The sequence below is a fragment of the Muscardinus avellanarius genome (genome assembly GCF_963383645.1).
Source record: "Muscardinus avellanarius genome assembly, chromosome: 3".
Classification (NCBI taxonomy): Eukaryota; Metazoa; Chordata; class Mammalia; order Rodentia; family Gliridae; genus Muscardinus; species Muscardinus avellanarius.
This window is the reverse complement of record NC_137788.1, coordinates 130,593,407-130,611,187: the sequence shown is the minus strand read 5'-3', so window position 1 is coordinate 130,611,187 and position 17,781 is coordinate 130,593,407. Positions and strand designations below refer to the sequence as shown.

The 17,781-nt window shown below is 55.2% G+C and overlaps 1 protein-coding gene across 1 annotated transcript; it reads right to left on the bottom strand.

The window, feature by feature from the left end:
• Positions 1-11,678: 11,678 nt before the first annotated feature.
• KBTBD13 (kelch repeat and BTB domain containing 13) lies at positions 11,679-13,151 on the bottom strand (the record flags this gene model as incomplete). The annotated part of the gene is made up of 1 exon (XM_080691637.1): positions 11,679-13,151. The coding sequence occupies one exon, from the start codon at positions 13,149-13,151 to the stop codon at positions 11,796-11,798; it is 1,356 nt and encodes a 451-aa protein (XP_080547763.1). The 3' UTR covers positions 11,679-11,795.
• Between the last annotated feature and the right edge of the window lie 4,630 nt (positions 13,152-17,781).

Below are 17,781 nucleotides of genomic sequence, written 5' to 3'. Positions count from 1 at the left end.
GGCGGAGACAGGAGGATCGCACAGGTTCCACGCCAGCAGCTGGTCCCTTCCTGACAGTCTTTCCTCTTCTGGGGTTGGGGAAGTTGGGACCAGAGTTGCCTCCAGTCACCCCAGGACTGTCTTTTAGAGGCCCCCAGGGATCGAAAGGACCAGCTGCTGGCGTGGCCCATGACTTGGGCCAGCTGAGGTCAGAGGCCAGGACACTGGCGCCACTGCCCTTCCCAGCCGCCCTCGCAGAAATCTGAGGCAACTGCCAGTGTCCCGAGCTCGCAGCCCCCTCCACCTGCTGGACTTGGAGCAACAAACAGAAGCTTCTGGCTTCCTCAGGGCCTGGACCGCAGACGCCGAGTGTGTAACGGGGACTTCTGCAGGCCTACACAAGTTTGGGGCTAGAATGCAGGCCGCCTGAAGCCCGTCTAGCCCCCGTGGCTCCAGTAAGCTTCAATGCCTGCCAACATGAAATCGCAAAGAATATTCTTTGGCCTTCGAACTCGCTTTGAATTACATGCAGGCAATGCGAAACTATTTAAGAAAAGCAGCAAGATGGCATGAAGTGGGTCGTGGGTTTATTGCCCAAAATAGAAACACACTGGGGAAAACAGTAAAATTCAAGTTCAGTTTCTAAGATGCAGTGTTAGAGCCAAAGCTATTTATGTTTTGGTTAAGTGAGCTTGGGCCTCTGCCCGTCATTTTATTACGTTCCCTGGATGAGAGGTGACCAGTTGGCAGCTCCTTTCTCACCTGCCCCAAACCTTTTCATCCCTAAAAACTGTTGCTTAAGAATGAGACAGTAATGGGGAACTTGTTTAAAATATTTTTCAGGCCGGGCGTGGAGGTGCACGTTTGTAATCTCTGCGCTTAGGAGGCTGAGACAGGAGGATAACATAGGTTCGAAGCCAGCCTCAGCTACTTAGTGAGACCCTGTTTCCAATTAAAGTATAAAATAGGTCTGGGAGTATAGCCTGGAGGTAGAAAAAAGCCTCTGGGTTCTACCCCTAGTACCACAAAATATATATATTTTTTTTTCCCCAGGAGGTAGAATAACATGGTAGTTGCTGGGCGTGGTGGCGCATGCTTGTAATCCCAGTACTTGGGAGGCTGAGACAGAAGGATCGCAGGTTCAAGGCCAGCCTCAGCAACATAGTGAGGCCCTGCACAACTGAGTGAGACCTGTTTCAAAATTAAACAAAAGAATAAAATAGGGCTGGGGGTGTAGCTTGGAGGTGGAATGCCCCTGGGCTCCATCCCCAGTAAAGTACTGCACACACACAAAAAGAATAATGTGGGAGTTAAAAGCATGGACTCTGAAGCCAGTTCTGAGTAAAACTAAGTCTTATCAGTAGCCAATTAGGTGGCCTTTGGAAGCCACATAACCTATCTTTTTTTTTTTTTTTTTCCGATACTGGGGCTAGAACTCAGAGGCATTCAACCTTCGAGCTACACCCCCAGCCCCATTTTTTAGTCTTTATTTTGAAGCAGGGTCTCACTGAGTTGCAAAGGTCCTCACTAACTAGCTGAGGCTGTCTGTGAACCCAGATCCTCCTGTTTCAGCTTCCCAAATGCTGGAATTACAAGTGTGTGCCACCACGCTGGGCTTCTTTTTATTTTTTATTTATTTTTATTTTTTTGTGGGTCTGGGGATGGAACCCAGGGGCATTTGACCTCTGACTAACACCCCCCAGTCCTGTTTTTTATTCTTTATTTTGAAACAGGGTCTTACTAAGTAGCTGAGGCTATCTGGGAACCGCGATCCTCTGGTCTCAGCCTCCAGAATGCTGGGATTACAAGCGTGCGCCACCATGCCTGGCTTTCTTTTTATTTTTTGAAACAGGGTTGTGTTCACTAAGTTGTGAAGGGCCTCACCAAAGAGCTGAGGCTGTCCAGGAACCGGGATGCTCCTGTCTCAGCCTCCCAAATGCTGGGATTACAAGCGTGCGCCACCACGCCCGGCTGCCACATGACCTTTTATGCCTCTGCTTCTTACTCATGAAATACAGATGCTGGGGCTTTCCAGTGGATTGGTGAAGCAGTGCACAGGAGCCTGTAGCATGGTTCCCTTTCCTCCTCCTCCTCCTCCTCCTCTCTTCTCCCCCCCCTCTCTTTTTTGTGGTACTGGGGTTCTTGGAAGCCCTTCTACCTCCGGACTACACTCCCAGACCTATTTTTTTATATTTTTATTTGGAAACAGGGTCTCTTAAGCCAGCGCGGCTGGCTTCGAACCTGCGCGATCCTCCTGTCTCCACCTCCCAAGCGTGGGGATTACAAGCGTGCATCACCATGCCCGGTCCTCTCTTCTTGTACTGGGGATTGAGCCTGAGCCTGGGACATTCTACTTCTGAGCTACACCTTCATCATTCTCTTCCTACCTCTGAGGCTACATCATCCCAGCTCTTCCTTCCTTTCTCCCTCCCTTTCTCCCTCCCTTCCTTTTTTTTTTTTTTTTTTCCAGGTCTGGGGATGGAACCCAGGGGCATTCTACCTCTGAGCTACACCCCCAGCAACAGGGTCTCACTGAGTTACAAAGGGCCTCACTCAGTAGCTGAGGCTGTCCGCTAACCGCGATCCTCCCGTCTCAGCCTCCCAAGCGTGGGGATTACAAGCGTGAGCCACCATGCCCAGCTTATTCTTTATTTTGAAACAGGGTCTCACTAGGTCGCAGAGGGCCTAAGTAGCTGAGGCTGTCTGCGAACCACGATCCTCTGGTCTCAGCTTCCCGAATGCTGAGACTACAAGCGTGCGCCACCATGCCTGACTTCGTTCTTTTTTCTTTTTGCAGTACTGAGGATTGAACCCAGGGACATTTTACCTCTGAGCTGCACCCCCAGCCTTTTGTTTCTTTGGGGAGTAAGTACTGGGGATGGAACCCAGGGGCATCTACCTCCAAGCCACCCCCCCAGCCCTATTTTTTATTCTTTATTTTGAAACAGGGTCTCATTGAGCATTGTAATGCTGGAATTACAAGCGTGCGCCACCATGCCTGCCCTCCCCCTTTTTGAGACAGGGTCTTGCAAAGTTGCCTTCTTTAAACCTGTGATCCTCCTGCCTCAGCCTCCCAAATATTAGGTTTACAGGTGTGCACCGTTGTACCTGGCTTCTCTGTTGTTATATACCAGGGGCATTTCTATTTTAGCATGGGATGGCAGCAGAGGAGGCCTGTGAAGCCCCAGCCCCCCTCCATCCCCGGTGTGCAGGTGAGCAGCCCCACCCGGAGGCCATGGCGGCAGCTTGGATGCTGGGAGGTCAGTGCCTGTGCCGGTGATGGCGACAGTGAGGCAGGAAGGCCAGGCAGGCTCTGGCACCACAGGGCTCTGGAGGTCACACTTTGCCCTCCCCTTTTGGAGCTGGGTCCTGGCCAGGCACCCTGTGGGGTACCCGGCCCAGCGCAGCCTCCCTGGCTCCAGATGGTGGCCCTCCCTCCTCCCCATTCTCCTCCTGAACCTGTCCTTATAAGGGCACCCACTCAAGAGACGCAAGTTCTGTGTCCTCTGGGCAGCTGCCCACGCAACGTCATCCGAGTTTTATGGCTGGAGACTTTTAACCTATGAATTTACTTACTTTTTTCCTTGTTAAGAGAATGTTTCCAGGTTGAGCAGAGACATTAACTGGGTGCCAGATGAGGGCAGAAAGATGGAAGCAAGGGGCTGGGCAGCCAGGGACCCAGAACAGGCCAGCCCCCGGGCACGGCTCAACCACAGATTCCACCTGCCCCGCAGCCACAGGATTCCAAGAACTTTCTTAGGCCTCCCAGGGGCAGCTGCTCTTATTCTTAGGCGACCTGTGGTGCACCTGGAAGAACGTGGTTCCTTTCACCACGCTAGTGTGTTGCTGAAGTGCCCTGTCATCCCCTGAGCAGGGCCGGGCACATGTTCCTGGTACAGGGCCAGTCTGGCCCTGGCCGTAACCTTGGGCACACCCTTCTGGCTGCCACCTCCGAGGAGCTGGAAATGGCTCCTGCAGCTGCTGGGCTAGGGCTCTGGCCTTCCCAGGAAGCCATCAGAAGTCCTTCCAGGCAGATCTTTAACTTCGCCAAGGTGGCTTTGCTTGCGACAGTTGGCGTGCCCTGCTGGAGGCAGTGAGGGAACAGGGCAGAGGCAGCCGCCAAATGGGGCAGAGAACACGTCCTTGTCTCCCTGCAAACTTGGTGAAAGGTCTAAGACCGTGAGGCTGGGTGAAGGAAAGATCTAAGTCCGTGAAGCTGGGCAGGGAGAGTTGGGCAGAGGCCGTCAGCCTGGGAGGACACAGCCTCCATCCAGGAACTCACCGAGGTCCTGCTGAGGGCCCGCTCCTTCGCCTTGCTGTGAGGCCCTGGGGACAGGGACTGAACCAGGCTTTCTCTCTGCCCCTAAGCCTGGCACCGCTTCCGTGCTTGGGATACAGGAGGCATTCAGATGTGTTTGCTAAATGAAAAAAAGAATGAGGAAAACAGGGAGGAGGGGAACCCAGAAAAGTGACCCCTCCAAGTGGCCCATGCGGTGCTGGGGGGCCTCAGGACAACACTACCAGTGAGGGAGAGCAGGCGCCGCTCCCCAGGCCGACCCTGCGGGGCTCATCCACACTGCTTAGTCATTAGCCTTCTCCATCTGAAGCCAGAACGGCTGCCAGGGCCGGGACCATCAGGCGGCGAGCCTCGCGGCCGGCCCTGTGCGCCAGGTGCTGGTTGTTCCCAGCCCTTTCTGTGGACTGTCTTGCCTTCCCAACAGCCAGTGATTTAGGCAACGATTGTGCCCACTGACAGATGCCCACTGGAGGGTCAGAGAGGCTAAACTGCCAAGGCCACACAGAGAATGCTAGACTTGCCTTAGAACCCAGAACATCTGAGCCAGCAGCTGGAACACCCCCGCCAAAGCTCTGGCTCCCCTCACAATGGCCTGCGCTCCCGTTCCCTCTTGCCCAGGTGATGCGACCAGCCCAATGTCGTGGAATGGGACAGGGCGGGGCCAGGAGCAAGGGCCTCCAGGCCTCCCCCTGTGGAACCTGCAGGACCCCTGGGTTAGACTTGGTAAAGGTCCCGTCAGCCAGGGCAGTCAAGGCCGGGCCAGGGCCTGCCTGGCCCTGCACCAAGGGGGGTGGCTGAAGCCACATGCCTAGGGCTCAAGCATCTGGTTCTGTTTCCATTCCCAGCCACTTCTCAGACAGCATCTTTTCTTTCTTGTTTTATTTTTTCTTTCTTTCTTATTTTAGTGGTAGTAGGGACCATACCCCCCACAGCCCTATTTTACTTACTTATTTTGAAACAGGGGCTCACTAAGTGGCCGAGACTGGCCTTGAACCTGCAATCCTCTTGTCTCAGCCTCCTAAGTACTGGGATTACAAGCAAGCGCCACTGTGCCCAGCTCTCAGAGGACTTTCAAAGGTCATTTTTTCCCCCTTAGATTCAAGTGGTTTGGGAGACAGGCTCCTTCGGGTCACTGAGCCCCGCCCTTCCTGTAAGACACTCCTGGCTCCCGCCTGCTGCAGTCAGGCCAAGACACTGAGATGGACATTTCCCTGGATCCTTTACTTTGCCAGAGTCCAGCCACTGGGTGGACACATGACCTGAGAACAAAGGCCAGAGGAGACGGGCACCAGCTAGCAGGCCTTTGCCCGGAGAGGAGTGGCACACTCAAACCAGGCCATTAGAGGAAAGGGGCTATTTACAAGGATGAGCGGCCCCTCCAGGACTGGTGTAGGGCTAGTTACAGCGGGATCTCGCCATGCCTAGGCCTGGGCCACCCCAACCTGGGGACGGAGAGGAGGACTGCGCAGCCAGGGCTGCCTCACTAGGTCAACCAAGAAGAGAAGGTCAGGGCAAGGCAGCCCTGCAGGGAGGGCCGGGATGGGAGCCCCCGACCTTGAGCTCCTCTGCCCCGCCTTCTGCTGGTGCTCCCACAGGGAGCCAGCTCCAGGCCCCATGACATCACTCCAACAGGGCAACTTCTGGACACCGGGCATCTCTGTGAGTCACAGTTAGTGCCTCAAAAATATGCAGTGAGCCCTGCATGGTGGCACACGCTTGTATTCCCCGCACTTGGGAGGCAGAGACAGGAGGATTACAGGTTCAAGTGAGGCCCTCTGCAACTTAGTGAGACTCTGTTTCCAAATAAGGTATAAAAAATAGGGCAGGAGTTAGCTGGGTGTGGTGGTGCACACTTGTAATCCCAACATTTGGGAGGCTGAGACAGGAATATTGCGGTACATGGACAGCCTCAGCTCTTAGTGAGGCCCTTTGCAACTCAATGAGACCTTGTTTTAAAACAAAGGATAAAAAATAGGACTGGGGTGTAGCTAAGAGGTAGAATTCCCCTAAAAAAAAAAAAAAATGCAGTGAGCTGGGTGTGGTGGCACAGGCCTGGAATCCCAGTACTTAGGAGGCTAAGACAGGAGGATCTCAGGTTGGAGGACAACCTCAGCAAATTAACAAGACCCTATTTCCAAATAAAAAATAAAAAGGACTGGGGATGTAGCTCAGAGGTAGAATGCCCCTGAGTTCAATCCCCAATACCAGAGAGAAAGAGAAAATGAATGAACTAGATTCTTATACCTGCTCCAAGACCCTATGACTACACAAAAGGTCCCCTTTACCTTTCTTAATTGCTGAGACACCAGAGGGGGCTCCTTTTTCATGCATCTCTGCTCCTGTTGGGGCAGAAAGAAGCCTGAGGGCTGCGGAGGCTGCGGCTGGGCTGGGAGCGCCCTCACAGGGTCCCACAGCCCTCGTCCGTGATCTGTAAGCTCAGAGGCGGCCTGTCTTCCGACGGCTGTGTCTCCCACCAGCACAGTTAATTTTCTGCTGTTCTTGAAGCAAAGCAATTAGGATGAAAAAGAGGCCCAGCTGCTGGGGTCAAAGGAAAATAAACAGCCGGGCCATGTGTGCACTCCACCGCCGGGCCATGTGTGCACTCCACCGCCAAGAGCAGCGATTCTTCACGGGATGATTAGCATTTCAGTCCTCACTTCTTCCCCTCTCTTGAAGGAAGGGGAGAGACCTGTGAGCTGCAGCTCTTCCCAGGGTGGACTGTGGACTCTTCCTTGGGTCCCCTTCCCCTTTGAAATGAGTCTCATTCTCTACCCTTCTTGTGGGTTTTCCCTTGATCAAGTGACTCATTCATTTGTTCTTAAAACAGACCATCCATGAGCACCATTCATTCATTCGACAGATATTTATCAAGCCCCTATTCCATTCCAGTCGCGGTTTAGGTCCTGTGATCCTCTAGTAAACAAAGCAGACACCAACCTCTGCCCGTGGACTGGAGTGTGGCCCCTGCAGATCACTTGCCTAGCATGCTCGTGGTCCTGAGTTTGATCCCTAGCGCCAAAGAGAGAAAAGACAACGCTGCCTCTGGAGCTCACATTTTAGCAGGAGGAAAGACAGTAAGCAAGCGAAAACACAGCGTGGAAGATGCTGCTGAATGTGATGGAAGAATATAACCAGGAAAAAGGAGTAGGGGATGCAGAGCCAGGGAGGAGGGTGTTCAGGAGAGGCCTCAGAAAGACCCGCAGGGCCGGGAGCGAGGCCGGTGCTGAAGAGCGAGGCCGGCAGAGGGACGCACTCCCTGGCCCAGGCCTGGGGCTGTGCCTGGTGTGTCGGAAGAGCAGCGGGAGGCCAGGGCAGGGCAGAAAGAATAAAGTCAGGAGGAAATGGGGTGGGAGAAGCTGAAAGGGCTGGGCCTTCACCGGCGTGGGTGAGGACCCACCGGGGCCTGCATGGAGGAGTGTGTCTCACCAGCCTCTCCTCAGGATGGCTCTGGCTGCCAAAGGACAGGCGGAGAGGAGGCAGGCGAGGAAGCGGGCTGGGGACTGGGGGGTGTGGGAAGGCTAGCTCCATCACGCAGGCCACGTACACAAAGTGGGTGATCTCCAGGAGAGGAGAGCTTGGGGTGCAGGACGACCAGAGTCAGGTCAAGGGGAAAGCTTGTAGAAGGCTGGAGAGAGCTCCAGAAAGGGCAGCCACAGAGGGTCAGGAGATGTTCTCTGCTAGCCAGGCATGGTGGCGCACACTTGTTGATCCCAGCACTTGGGAGGCTGAGACAGGAGGATCGCGCAGGTTTGAAGCCAGCCTCAGCTACTTAGTGAGGCTCTCAGAAACTTAGTGAGACCCTGTTTCCAAATAAAATATAAAACAGGTCTGGGAGTGTAGCCTGGAGGTAGATGGCCACTGGGTTCCATCCCCAGTACCACACACACACACACACACACACACACACACACACACACACAAATGTTCTCTGCTGCTTTAAGCTGTGTGTGTGTGTGTGTGTGTGTGTGTATGTATGCATGTGTGTTTGTTCGTGTACATATATGCACAGAGGCATGTCTAGAAAGACAAATTTTTCAGAGATGCCTCTGAGCTGGGACAGAGAGACTTCAAACTTGTCCCTCTGGCTCAGTCACTCCTGTCTCTAGAACTGGTCCACCCGCACCTGGCTTGTGCCCTAGAACCTCACAGTGGGCAGGCCTAGGTGCCAGGGTGTGAGGGCCGAGAAGCCCAGCCCAGGCTGCACGGCCCTGTTCTTCCACTCCACTGCCCCTGTGCCTGCTGCCGTCCCGCGGCTTTCCTCACCTGCAAACCAGGCATGGCGACCCTCCCCCAGAGGGCAGAGGGCAAAAGACACAGATACCGGCTGTGGATAGAAATAGAAAGGTTTAGCCCCAAGGACCCAAGGCCAGAGAAGGTGAGTTGGGTTATGAAAACGTCCACCATACTTCCTGGGAGGGAGAGCCTTTGAAAGGCCTCAACTGGTCATGGAAAACCTTGTGAAGTGGGCCATTAGTCTCCCAGCCAGATCCTAATGCAAGAAAGCATTGGATTGGGGATTTTTTTTCTTTAAGAGGGGGGATAAGGGTGTGGCCAACCCTGTTTACCACTTAAAATCACACCCCTTTCCCTGTACTAGAGATTAAACCTAGGGGCACTCTACCTCTGAACTACATCTCCAGTCCTTTTTACTTTGAGACAGGGTCTCCCCAAGTTCTCCAGTTTGGCCTTGAACTGCAACCTCCTGCCTCACCCTCCCGAGTAGCTGGGATCACAGGTGTGTGCCACCGAGCCTGGCCCACTCGAAATCCCTAAAAACTGAAATAAGTCAATGGTGGGGAGCTTTGTATGAGCTCTGTGCTGCTGTTGTGCACCGAGACAGCTCGGGAGGTGAGCTGGAGTGAAGGAGCGACCAGATGCGGGGAGCCAGCGGGCCGCCCGAGCAGCTCAAGGTGCAGCCAGAGTCCTGGGAGCCAACGGGGCTCCGCGTCACGAATCTCAGAGTTCAGTGCTGGTCAGGAGGCATAAGCAAGGAGGCAAGTGCTCTGTGCTGTTAAGAAAAATTATCCCTAGCTTGGAAAAAAGGCAAAAGGAGAACGGCGGGTCCTTCAGCATCACTCTGGGGCAGGGCTGGACAGTGAGGAGTTATTTAATTACTAAGACACACGTGTCTTCTTTTTAACAATTTACTACGGATTAGGGCTCAGTCTCTGTGAAGTCCTGTGCTAGCTGGTGGACGCATGCACAAGTATGTTCTTGCGTGTATGTGAAGATGCAAAGGATATTTTCCAGGAGAGAATCACGAATAGGATGGCTTTATTGCTCTGTTTTAACCAGCTCCATCTCTAACTTAGAAAACTCATTTCAAACTCATATCAGCATGTTTTTTCCAACGAAATACACAAATCTCTCAAATGCTCTTTTCAACCAGTCTTGCATTCTTCTCCGTTCCTTACTAGTGCGGCGAGAAACCGAACGCGAGGAACTCTGCTGTGCTGCGCGGCCTTGGGCCAGTCGCTCAGCTTCTGAGCTGGACGTGCCTCACCTGCCACACGGCCAGGTGCCCCATGCCCAGAACTGCGGGAGGTCCGGAGCGGGAGATGGCTGTGAAAATACTTTGCATTGCGGCATCCACAGGATGCAAAAGTCATGGTCTATCGTTACGACTCATAGAACCTGGCTCTTCCAGGGCTGGAAGGCCCGGGGCCTTGGAGGGTAGCATTCTCCATGTTTTAGACACAGGTCAGGGGAAGAGGCCGTGAGAGCAACCCTGACGTTGGCTTCTGCCTCTGGAGGTTCCATGCTGACGCTGCATTGCCCGCTTCTGATGAGAACAGGATTTGCCATGGGCCTCAGGTCCTGGAGGATGGAGACCATGCAGGGCCACTCAGAGAAGTCTGCCTAAGCGTGGGGACAGGCTCTCACAGAAGCCAGCTCTGGCTATTGTAAGGCAGATAAGAGCCCCTCATCTAACAACACTGTGGACAGCATGTCCCTAACTAGTGGCCCCTACAGCCTGGGTTCTTGCAAGACCTCATTTTATTCTGCAGATGGGGAAGAGCCCTGGTTCAGCCAACAGCACGAGACCTCTACCCTTACTATCTGAAAGTGTGTACGGCTGCACAGACACACACAGATACACGCAGACACGTGGAGAATGCTCTCACAGCCAGGGGCCCAACGAGCAACGCAGGCAGCCAAGGTCAGGAAAATGAGGAGCTGGATCAGAAAGTCCTGCACAGAGGATGTGGGTGCAGAGCTGAAAGAGAGAGAGTATGGAAGGGGAACGGCATTCCAGGCCCGGGGAACGGCAGGAACAGAGGCTGGGATGGACAGGTGGCGCCCAGAGGATGCAAGGAAGGCATACGACCGAGCAGACAGGGCTGGGCTCATACCTTGAGTGACCTGAAGTCATGGGGCTTAACAGTCCACTGTCCCTGTGGCGATGGCAAAAAAGGGGATTAGCAAGGAGCTAAACCTGGGGCTCCCGACACGCCAAGTCCCCAATGGGAATGTAAGGAACCCTTTCTCTCTCCCCCAGTTCTCGCTCCAAGCTCGGCTGCCCTGTCTGCTACAAGTCAGCCCAGCCTCACCCCCTCCTGCCTGCCTCCATCTCCAGCTGCTCTGCCTTAACGGCTGGGCATTGAGTGGCTCTTGAGCCTCTCACAGCCTCTGGAGCTCTCAGTCTCGGGGTCTGCCCCTCCCTTCTCAGACAGTATCCTGCCTCTCTCCTCCATGCCACTTGGATATTTTCCTCCTTGAAGTTACGTATTTCCCCTCTTCCCTTCATCCCGCCAATTCCTTCAGTTCTTTCTTTTATTGTATTATGGGTCATTAACAAAAATAAAACACAACAACAGCAGGTTGCTTTTAATCCTCTGCGGATGGAGGCAGGTATGTGTAAACCTTCTTGTCCTGTAACTGTTGTTAGGGATTTTTCTTGGCTAGACGCTTAAGTTTTTTGCACCCCTGTCTATCCACTACAGCTCTCATTTGCTTAGCACTGTGCAGGGCACACAGTAGGTGCTTTTTTGGCGTGGAACTTGGGATCGAACTCAGGAGTGTTCTACCTCTGAGCTACACCCCCAGCCCTATTTTATTTTTTATTTTGAAACAAGGTCTAAATTGCTGAGGCTGGCCTTGAACCTGTGATCCTCTTGTCTCAACCTCCCAAGTACTGGGATCCCAGCATGTGCCCAGTTTGGGTGCCTAATTCTTGCATGCCGATGGGAAGTTTGGTTAACCCACTCCTAGGCATGCTCAATTACCGGCCCGTTCACGTACACACCTGGATTATTCAAATCTTAACCCTTCTACCTCTTTCACTGACATCCGACCCACCAGCTCTCAGCTGAGCCCAAGTGCTAGGTGGGCTCAGACCCCAGTGTCCTTGTGGCTTCCTGAGCGTCTTGGGCACGTTTCACAGCACCAGAAGGCAGGAGACCTGAGTGTTTCAAGAAGAAAAAAAAAAAAAATTCCCAGCAGCTTCAAGATCAGTCTCACACATTCAGCCACGGCCCAGGGAAGACCGGTGTTCTCTCCCAAAGCCAGCCTGTGGGGCTCACAGTTCTGGCAACGGCGAGGCCACGGGTCCCAGGATGTCGGGGGGCAGCCTCAGGAGAAAGGTCTGCAAGGAGCCGGGCCGTGGGAAGCCGACCCTCTCCCGGAGCAGCCGCCAGGTGCCATCCTCGATGGCGTAGAGCATGGTGGCCAGGCGGCTGACGGTGTAGACCACGTCCCCGCGCACCACGGCCGTGAAGAGCGCCCCCTTGGTGTTGACGAACTGGCCGGGCAGCTCCGTCCACTGGCCCGTGGCCAGGTTGAGGCAGTCGATGGCGCAGTGCAGGAAGTCGTCGGAAGGCCCGTTGCGCACCACGTAGAGGCTGTCGCGGTGGGCCACCATGCAGTGGCCGTAGCTCTGCGGGTGCCGCATCTCGGCCGCCGGCAGCCACGCGTCGCTGGGGGCCACGTACTCCACGATGGTGGTCACGTCGGCCGGCCGCCACAGGCACGCGAAGAGGCGGCCGCACGCCTGGGCGCTGGGCACCCCGGTGGCCGGCTGCGGCAGGTCGGCCACGAAGCTCCAGCGGCCGGCGGCCGGGTCGTAGCGCTCCACCGAGCTCATGGGCGTCCTCCGGTGCTCGCCGCCCAGGGCGTACAGGCCGCCGTCGAAGCCCACGAGCGTGGTGTCGTAGCGCGGCTGGTGCGGGCTGGGGAAGCGGCGCCACGAGCCGTCCTGCGGGTCGTAGCAGAAGCCCAGCTCCACCACCTCCTTGCTGGCGCCGCGCACGCCGCCCACGATGTACAGCTTGTTGGCCAGCGTGGCCACGCCCGCCAGCAGCGTGCTGGCCTCCAGGGGCAGCGCGGCCAGCGTGCGCCACGCGTCCTCCTGCTCGTCCAGGTAGCACAGCGTGCGCGACGCGTCCTCCAGGAAGCCGGGCGCGGGCGTGTGCGTGGTCACCGCCACGTAGCTGCTGGGCCGCAGCGCCGCCACGTAGGCGCGCGCCTCGGGCAGCGCCAGCTCGGCCGGCCGGCCGCCCGCGTCCAGCACGAGCAGCGCGGCGCTGTGCAGCACGTCCCGCAGCCCGAAGGCGGCCGCCGCGTCGCACAGCAGCCCGCAGTTGGCGGCCGTGAGGCTGTGCTCCAGGAAGCGCGCCAGCGCGGGCGCCTGCAGGAAGGCGGCGCACTCCACCGCCGGCAGCAGCTCGTCGTCCGCCAGCGCCGGCCGCTCCCCGCGCAGCACCCGCAGCGCCGTGCCGAAGCCCTCGGGGCTCAGCGCCCCCAGGCGCACCTCGGCCGCGCGCGCCTCGCGCATGCCCGAGCGGAACAGGCCGCGGAAGAAGCCGCAGTGCTGCTCCAGCAGCGCCCGCTCGGCCTGGAAGAGCCGGCCGCCCACCCACACCTGCACCCGGACCATGGCCTGCGCCCGGCCCGGCCCTGCCTGCCCGGCCACCGACTCCGGGGCTCCCCGGGCGGAGGAACTTGCCCCGCGGATATAAATACTCCCCAGCTAAAGATAGCAGGCTCATGTGATGTGGCCGGCGGGCCCATGGCCGTGGGCCCGCCCGGAGGGCATCTGGACACCTGCGTGGTCACTCCTGTAAGGGGCAGTGGTGAGAGGGACCCTGTCCAGAGCACCTCGGGCGTGCTGAGCGCCGCCGAGGCTGCTCGCAGGGACACCTCCTTTAAGGCCCGTCTGTGCAGCGCAGAGACCCGACGCCCTGCCTCTTGGTTTCCAGTAGCCAGGCGCGGTGGCGCGCGCCCGTGATCCCAGTACTTGGGAGGCTGAGACGGGAGGATCGCTCAGGTTCAAAGCCAGCCTCGGCTGCGTGGTGAAGCTCTCAGCAACTTACTGAGACCCCGTTTCCAAACAAAATATAAAAAAGAGGTCTGGGAGCCGGGCGTGGTGGCGCCCGCTTGTAATCCCAGTATTTGAGAGGCTGAGACCCGAGGATCGCGGTTCGCGGACAGCCTCGGTGAGGCCCTCCATAACCGAGTAAAAAAATCGGGCAGGGGGTGTAGCTCGGAGGTCAAATGCCTCGGTTCCATCCCCAGACCCGCAAAAAAAATAAAAAAATAAAAAAATAAAATAAAATCTGGGAGTGTAGCTCAGAGTTAGAATGCCCCTGGTTTCCATCCTCAGTAACACACACACACACACACACACACACACACACACACACACACACACACACGGCGGGGGAGGGGGGGGGTGGATAATAGCCAGACGCCTGTGGTCCCAGGTACTTCGAAGCCTGAGGCTGTAGGATCGCAAATGTGAAGCCATCCTAGCAACTTAGCAAGACTCTGGCTCAAAATTAAAAATAAACCGGGTTTGGCGTGGCTGCGCACCCTTGTAATCCTGGTACTTGGGAGGCTAAGATATGATCGCAGATTCTAGGACAGCCTCAACAAGTAGTGAGGAGCTCATCAACCTAGCAAGACCCTTCTTCAAAATAAAAATAATAAAATAGGGCTAGGAGGTGTAGTCCGGAAGTAGAATGGCCCCGGGGTTCAATCCCCAGTACCACAAATAAATAATAAATAAGTAAATAAAATAAGCATTTGTACAAATTGAATGGTCCAGGACCTGGATTTTTGTTTTTTTTTGTTTGTTTGTTTTTTGGTGGTACTGGGGTTTCTGGAAGCCCTTCTACCTCTGGGTAGAAGGGCTATTTCTATTTTATATTTTTATATTTTATAAAATATATTTTATATTTTTATTTGGAAACAGGGTCTCTTAAGCCAGCGCGCGGGGCTGGCTTCGAACCTGCGCGATGCCCCTGTGTCCGCCTCCCAAGCGCAGGGATTACAAGCGTGCGCCACCACACCCGGCGTCAGGACCTGGATTTTAATGTCACCTGGGCCACTGCCCTGGCCTCTGGATTGGCCCGATTTTTTTTTCAACCGGTTTCCTTTTATGTAAAATGGGAAAAGCAGCAACTCTGCTTTGCAGATTGCATCTAGTGAGCCCTGTATGTGGATGTGAACCCTGACTTGAAGAGCAGATGTCTGTTCTCTGTCTGATCCCTCCCTTGCTGTGTGGTTCTGGGCCTTGGGACAAGGAAAGTGTGGGTATTGGGGGCTTCATATGCCTGTGGATGGAAAGAAGGGCTTCTTGACATAGTAAAAATAACAGTTAACACATACTCTAATATATCAGGCACAGCAACAGCACTTTACACCAACTTCTTTCAATAATAATCCTTGCAACAATCCTATGAGTAGATAGTATTATATTCCCCAATTTAATAGATATTATCCACTTACTATTATTATAGCAACTGTATGAAGTGGGTGTGTGTGTGTGTGTGTGTGTGTGTGTGTGTGTCTGTGTGTGTGTGTGTGTTACTGGGGACAGAACCCAGGAGCTTCTACCTCTGGGCTGTACTCCCACCTTAGGCTGGCTTCGAATCTGTGGGATCCTCCTGTCTTAGCCTCCCAAGTACTGGGATTACAAGCGTGTGCCACCATGTCTGGCTGAACTGGATATTATTAAAGGCCCCTTCTTTTCTTCTGTACTGGGAATTAAACTCAGCAGCATTCTACCTCTGAGCTATACCCCCAGCCCTCCTTTTTATTTCATCATCATCATAATTTCATTATTGTTATTATTATTATTATTATTAATTATTTTGCAGTACTGAGGATTGAACCCAGGGTCATTCTACCTCTGAGCTACACCCCCAGCCCTATTATTTATTTATTTATTTATTTATTTATTTATTTATTTATTTATTTATTTTTGGTGGTACTGGGAGTGGAAACCAGGGGTCTTTCTACCCACGGTCTATACTCCCAGACCTATTTTATATTTTATTTGGAAACAGGGTCTCACTAAGTTGCAGAGAGCCTCACTAAGTAGTTGAGGCTTATCGTAAACCTGCAATCCTCCTGTCTTAGACTCCCCAAAATCCTGGGATTACAGACATTTGCCACCACACCTGGCTTCTTTATTTGGAAACAGGGTTTCACTAAGCTGCTGAGGCCAGCCTCAAACCCACAATCCTCCCAAGCATTGGCAGTCTTTGATTCTTCGATCCTATCTTTGTGTGTGTGGTACTGGGATTGGAAGCTAGGGCCTCTGGCTTGCTAGGCAAGCACTACAGCTGGGCAATAACCCCAACCTGATGTTCAGGGGGGTTTCATAGATGAGGAGTCTGAGTCACCAAGCGGTCTAGTCGATGGCCAGAGTGTGTGGACCTAGGACCGATTGCGGCCAGTTTGGCTGTAGAGTGTGTGCCCCTAGCTTCTGCACTCTGGACAGATGAAAGGAAGCTGAGGCTCCTATGGTCCACCCCTTTCATTTACAGGGGAGAACCTGGGATGGAGAGGGAAAGGGAATTGCCCCGGGGTCTTGCAGCTTGGGGCAGACAGCCACAGGCCTCCTCCTCCCCAGCCCACAGCACTTTCCCCACTGCACAGAACTTTCCTAGGTGACTAGCCAGGACCCTGGGTCCTAAAACGACAGGTGGAAAGAAAGGAGTTTAGTGATCATCTTCCCCTGCCACCTTATTCTGCAGGTGAGGACCTGGGGCCCAAGCCCTTAGCAGATGGCATCTGTCATTCGGGAGAAGCTCAGCTGGCCCACCCAATGACCAGGCAGGAACTGGGGGAGGCCAGAGGAGCCTGCCTCCCCATCGGGACATACTTCTGCATGGACTCAAAGTGCCTCCCCTGCTCGTGAACTCCCACCCAGTTCACCCCATCAAAGCAGGGCCGGGATGTGGGGAGCAGTAGTGTGAGCCTGGGAAGCCAGAGGCCAGAGCAGGCAGCCAGAAATATCTCAGACACTCTGCCCCAGGGACCAGACAGGAAGAGGCTGAGGCGGTGATGGGGGCAGAAGTTCCCGAGAGTTCTCTCCCAGATCCTCTGCCAGCTACTCCTTCCCTGAGGCCAGACAGTGGCTGAAAGGGCCTGGAAGGTCCAGGCAGCAGGTATAAGGACTCCTTCGTGAGGACAGGTGCGCCCCGCCAGGTCCTTGCTAGTAGCCTTAGCTGCAGGGAGAGGGTGTGTGACTGTTCCCATGGCACAGAGGTGGGTGCTTAGGGACGAGTGGGGCGTGTCCTTGGGTATGAAGGAGGACGTGGGACTGGACCTCACCCTGTCCACTGACCCAGGCCTCGCTGCCTTTGGGAGGCCGGGAGGCTGCATAGTGCTGGGGCCACAGTTCCCTCCCAATGGCCTATTCCAGACACCTGGCAGCCATACCGGTGGCTCCTGAAACAGGAGGCAGGAGCCCAGACTGGCTGGTTTGTTCTCTCTGAGTCTTTCCCAAGTCCAGCCCTCGGGTGGGCTGGGGCTCCTACTCACACTCGGTTTCCATGTTCAGCAGCCAGGCAGTGGGGGTGGGGGTCATGGCCCGCCCTGCGGCCCGCCCCCAGGGGCCTATGGGTATCATCTGAGCTAAAGAGCGTTTCCTCCTCCCAGACACCGAGCGTCCCTCTGGGACCTGGGGTGGGGGGACAAGGAACCGTCCTGGATGTGGGCAGCCCGCGGAGTTCCCAGGCCCTTCCCGACCCTGCACTGACCTCCCTCTCTGCTCCGCGTCCCCCACGCTGTGTGTGGAGGGGGCCAGGGAAGGATCTGCGTCAGACTTGGGCCTTTCTAGAGCACAGACCCAGCCTTGTTCATCCCTGTGTCCGCATGATTGGCACACAGTAGGGGCCTATGGCCTGGGCCCTAGCCCTTGGGAGCGTGAGGTCTGTCCGCAGAAACACAGCGCCTGTTCAGGGGAAATGCCATTCTCAGGTTGAGCCCTGAGAGACAGTCCCCTGCCCCTTCCTGCCTCCTTCTACCCATGAAGTTTCTGCACACAGGGCTGTGGGCAGCTTGCACTGCTTTGACCTGGGGAAGGATGGGCACTGGACTAGGAGTCGGGATTCCTGTCCGGGCTTTGATGCCGTGCTACAGTGACTTGCAAGAGCCGCCCAGCTCCTCCAGGTTGAGCTTCCTGATTGGTAAAGAGGAGTCTGGGGCTGAGTTCTGAGGGAGGGCAGTGACCTCACAAAGGGCTCCCAGAAGCTGGGATGCTGCTGGGGTTGGTG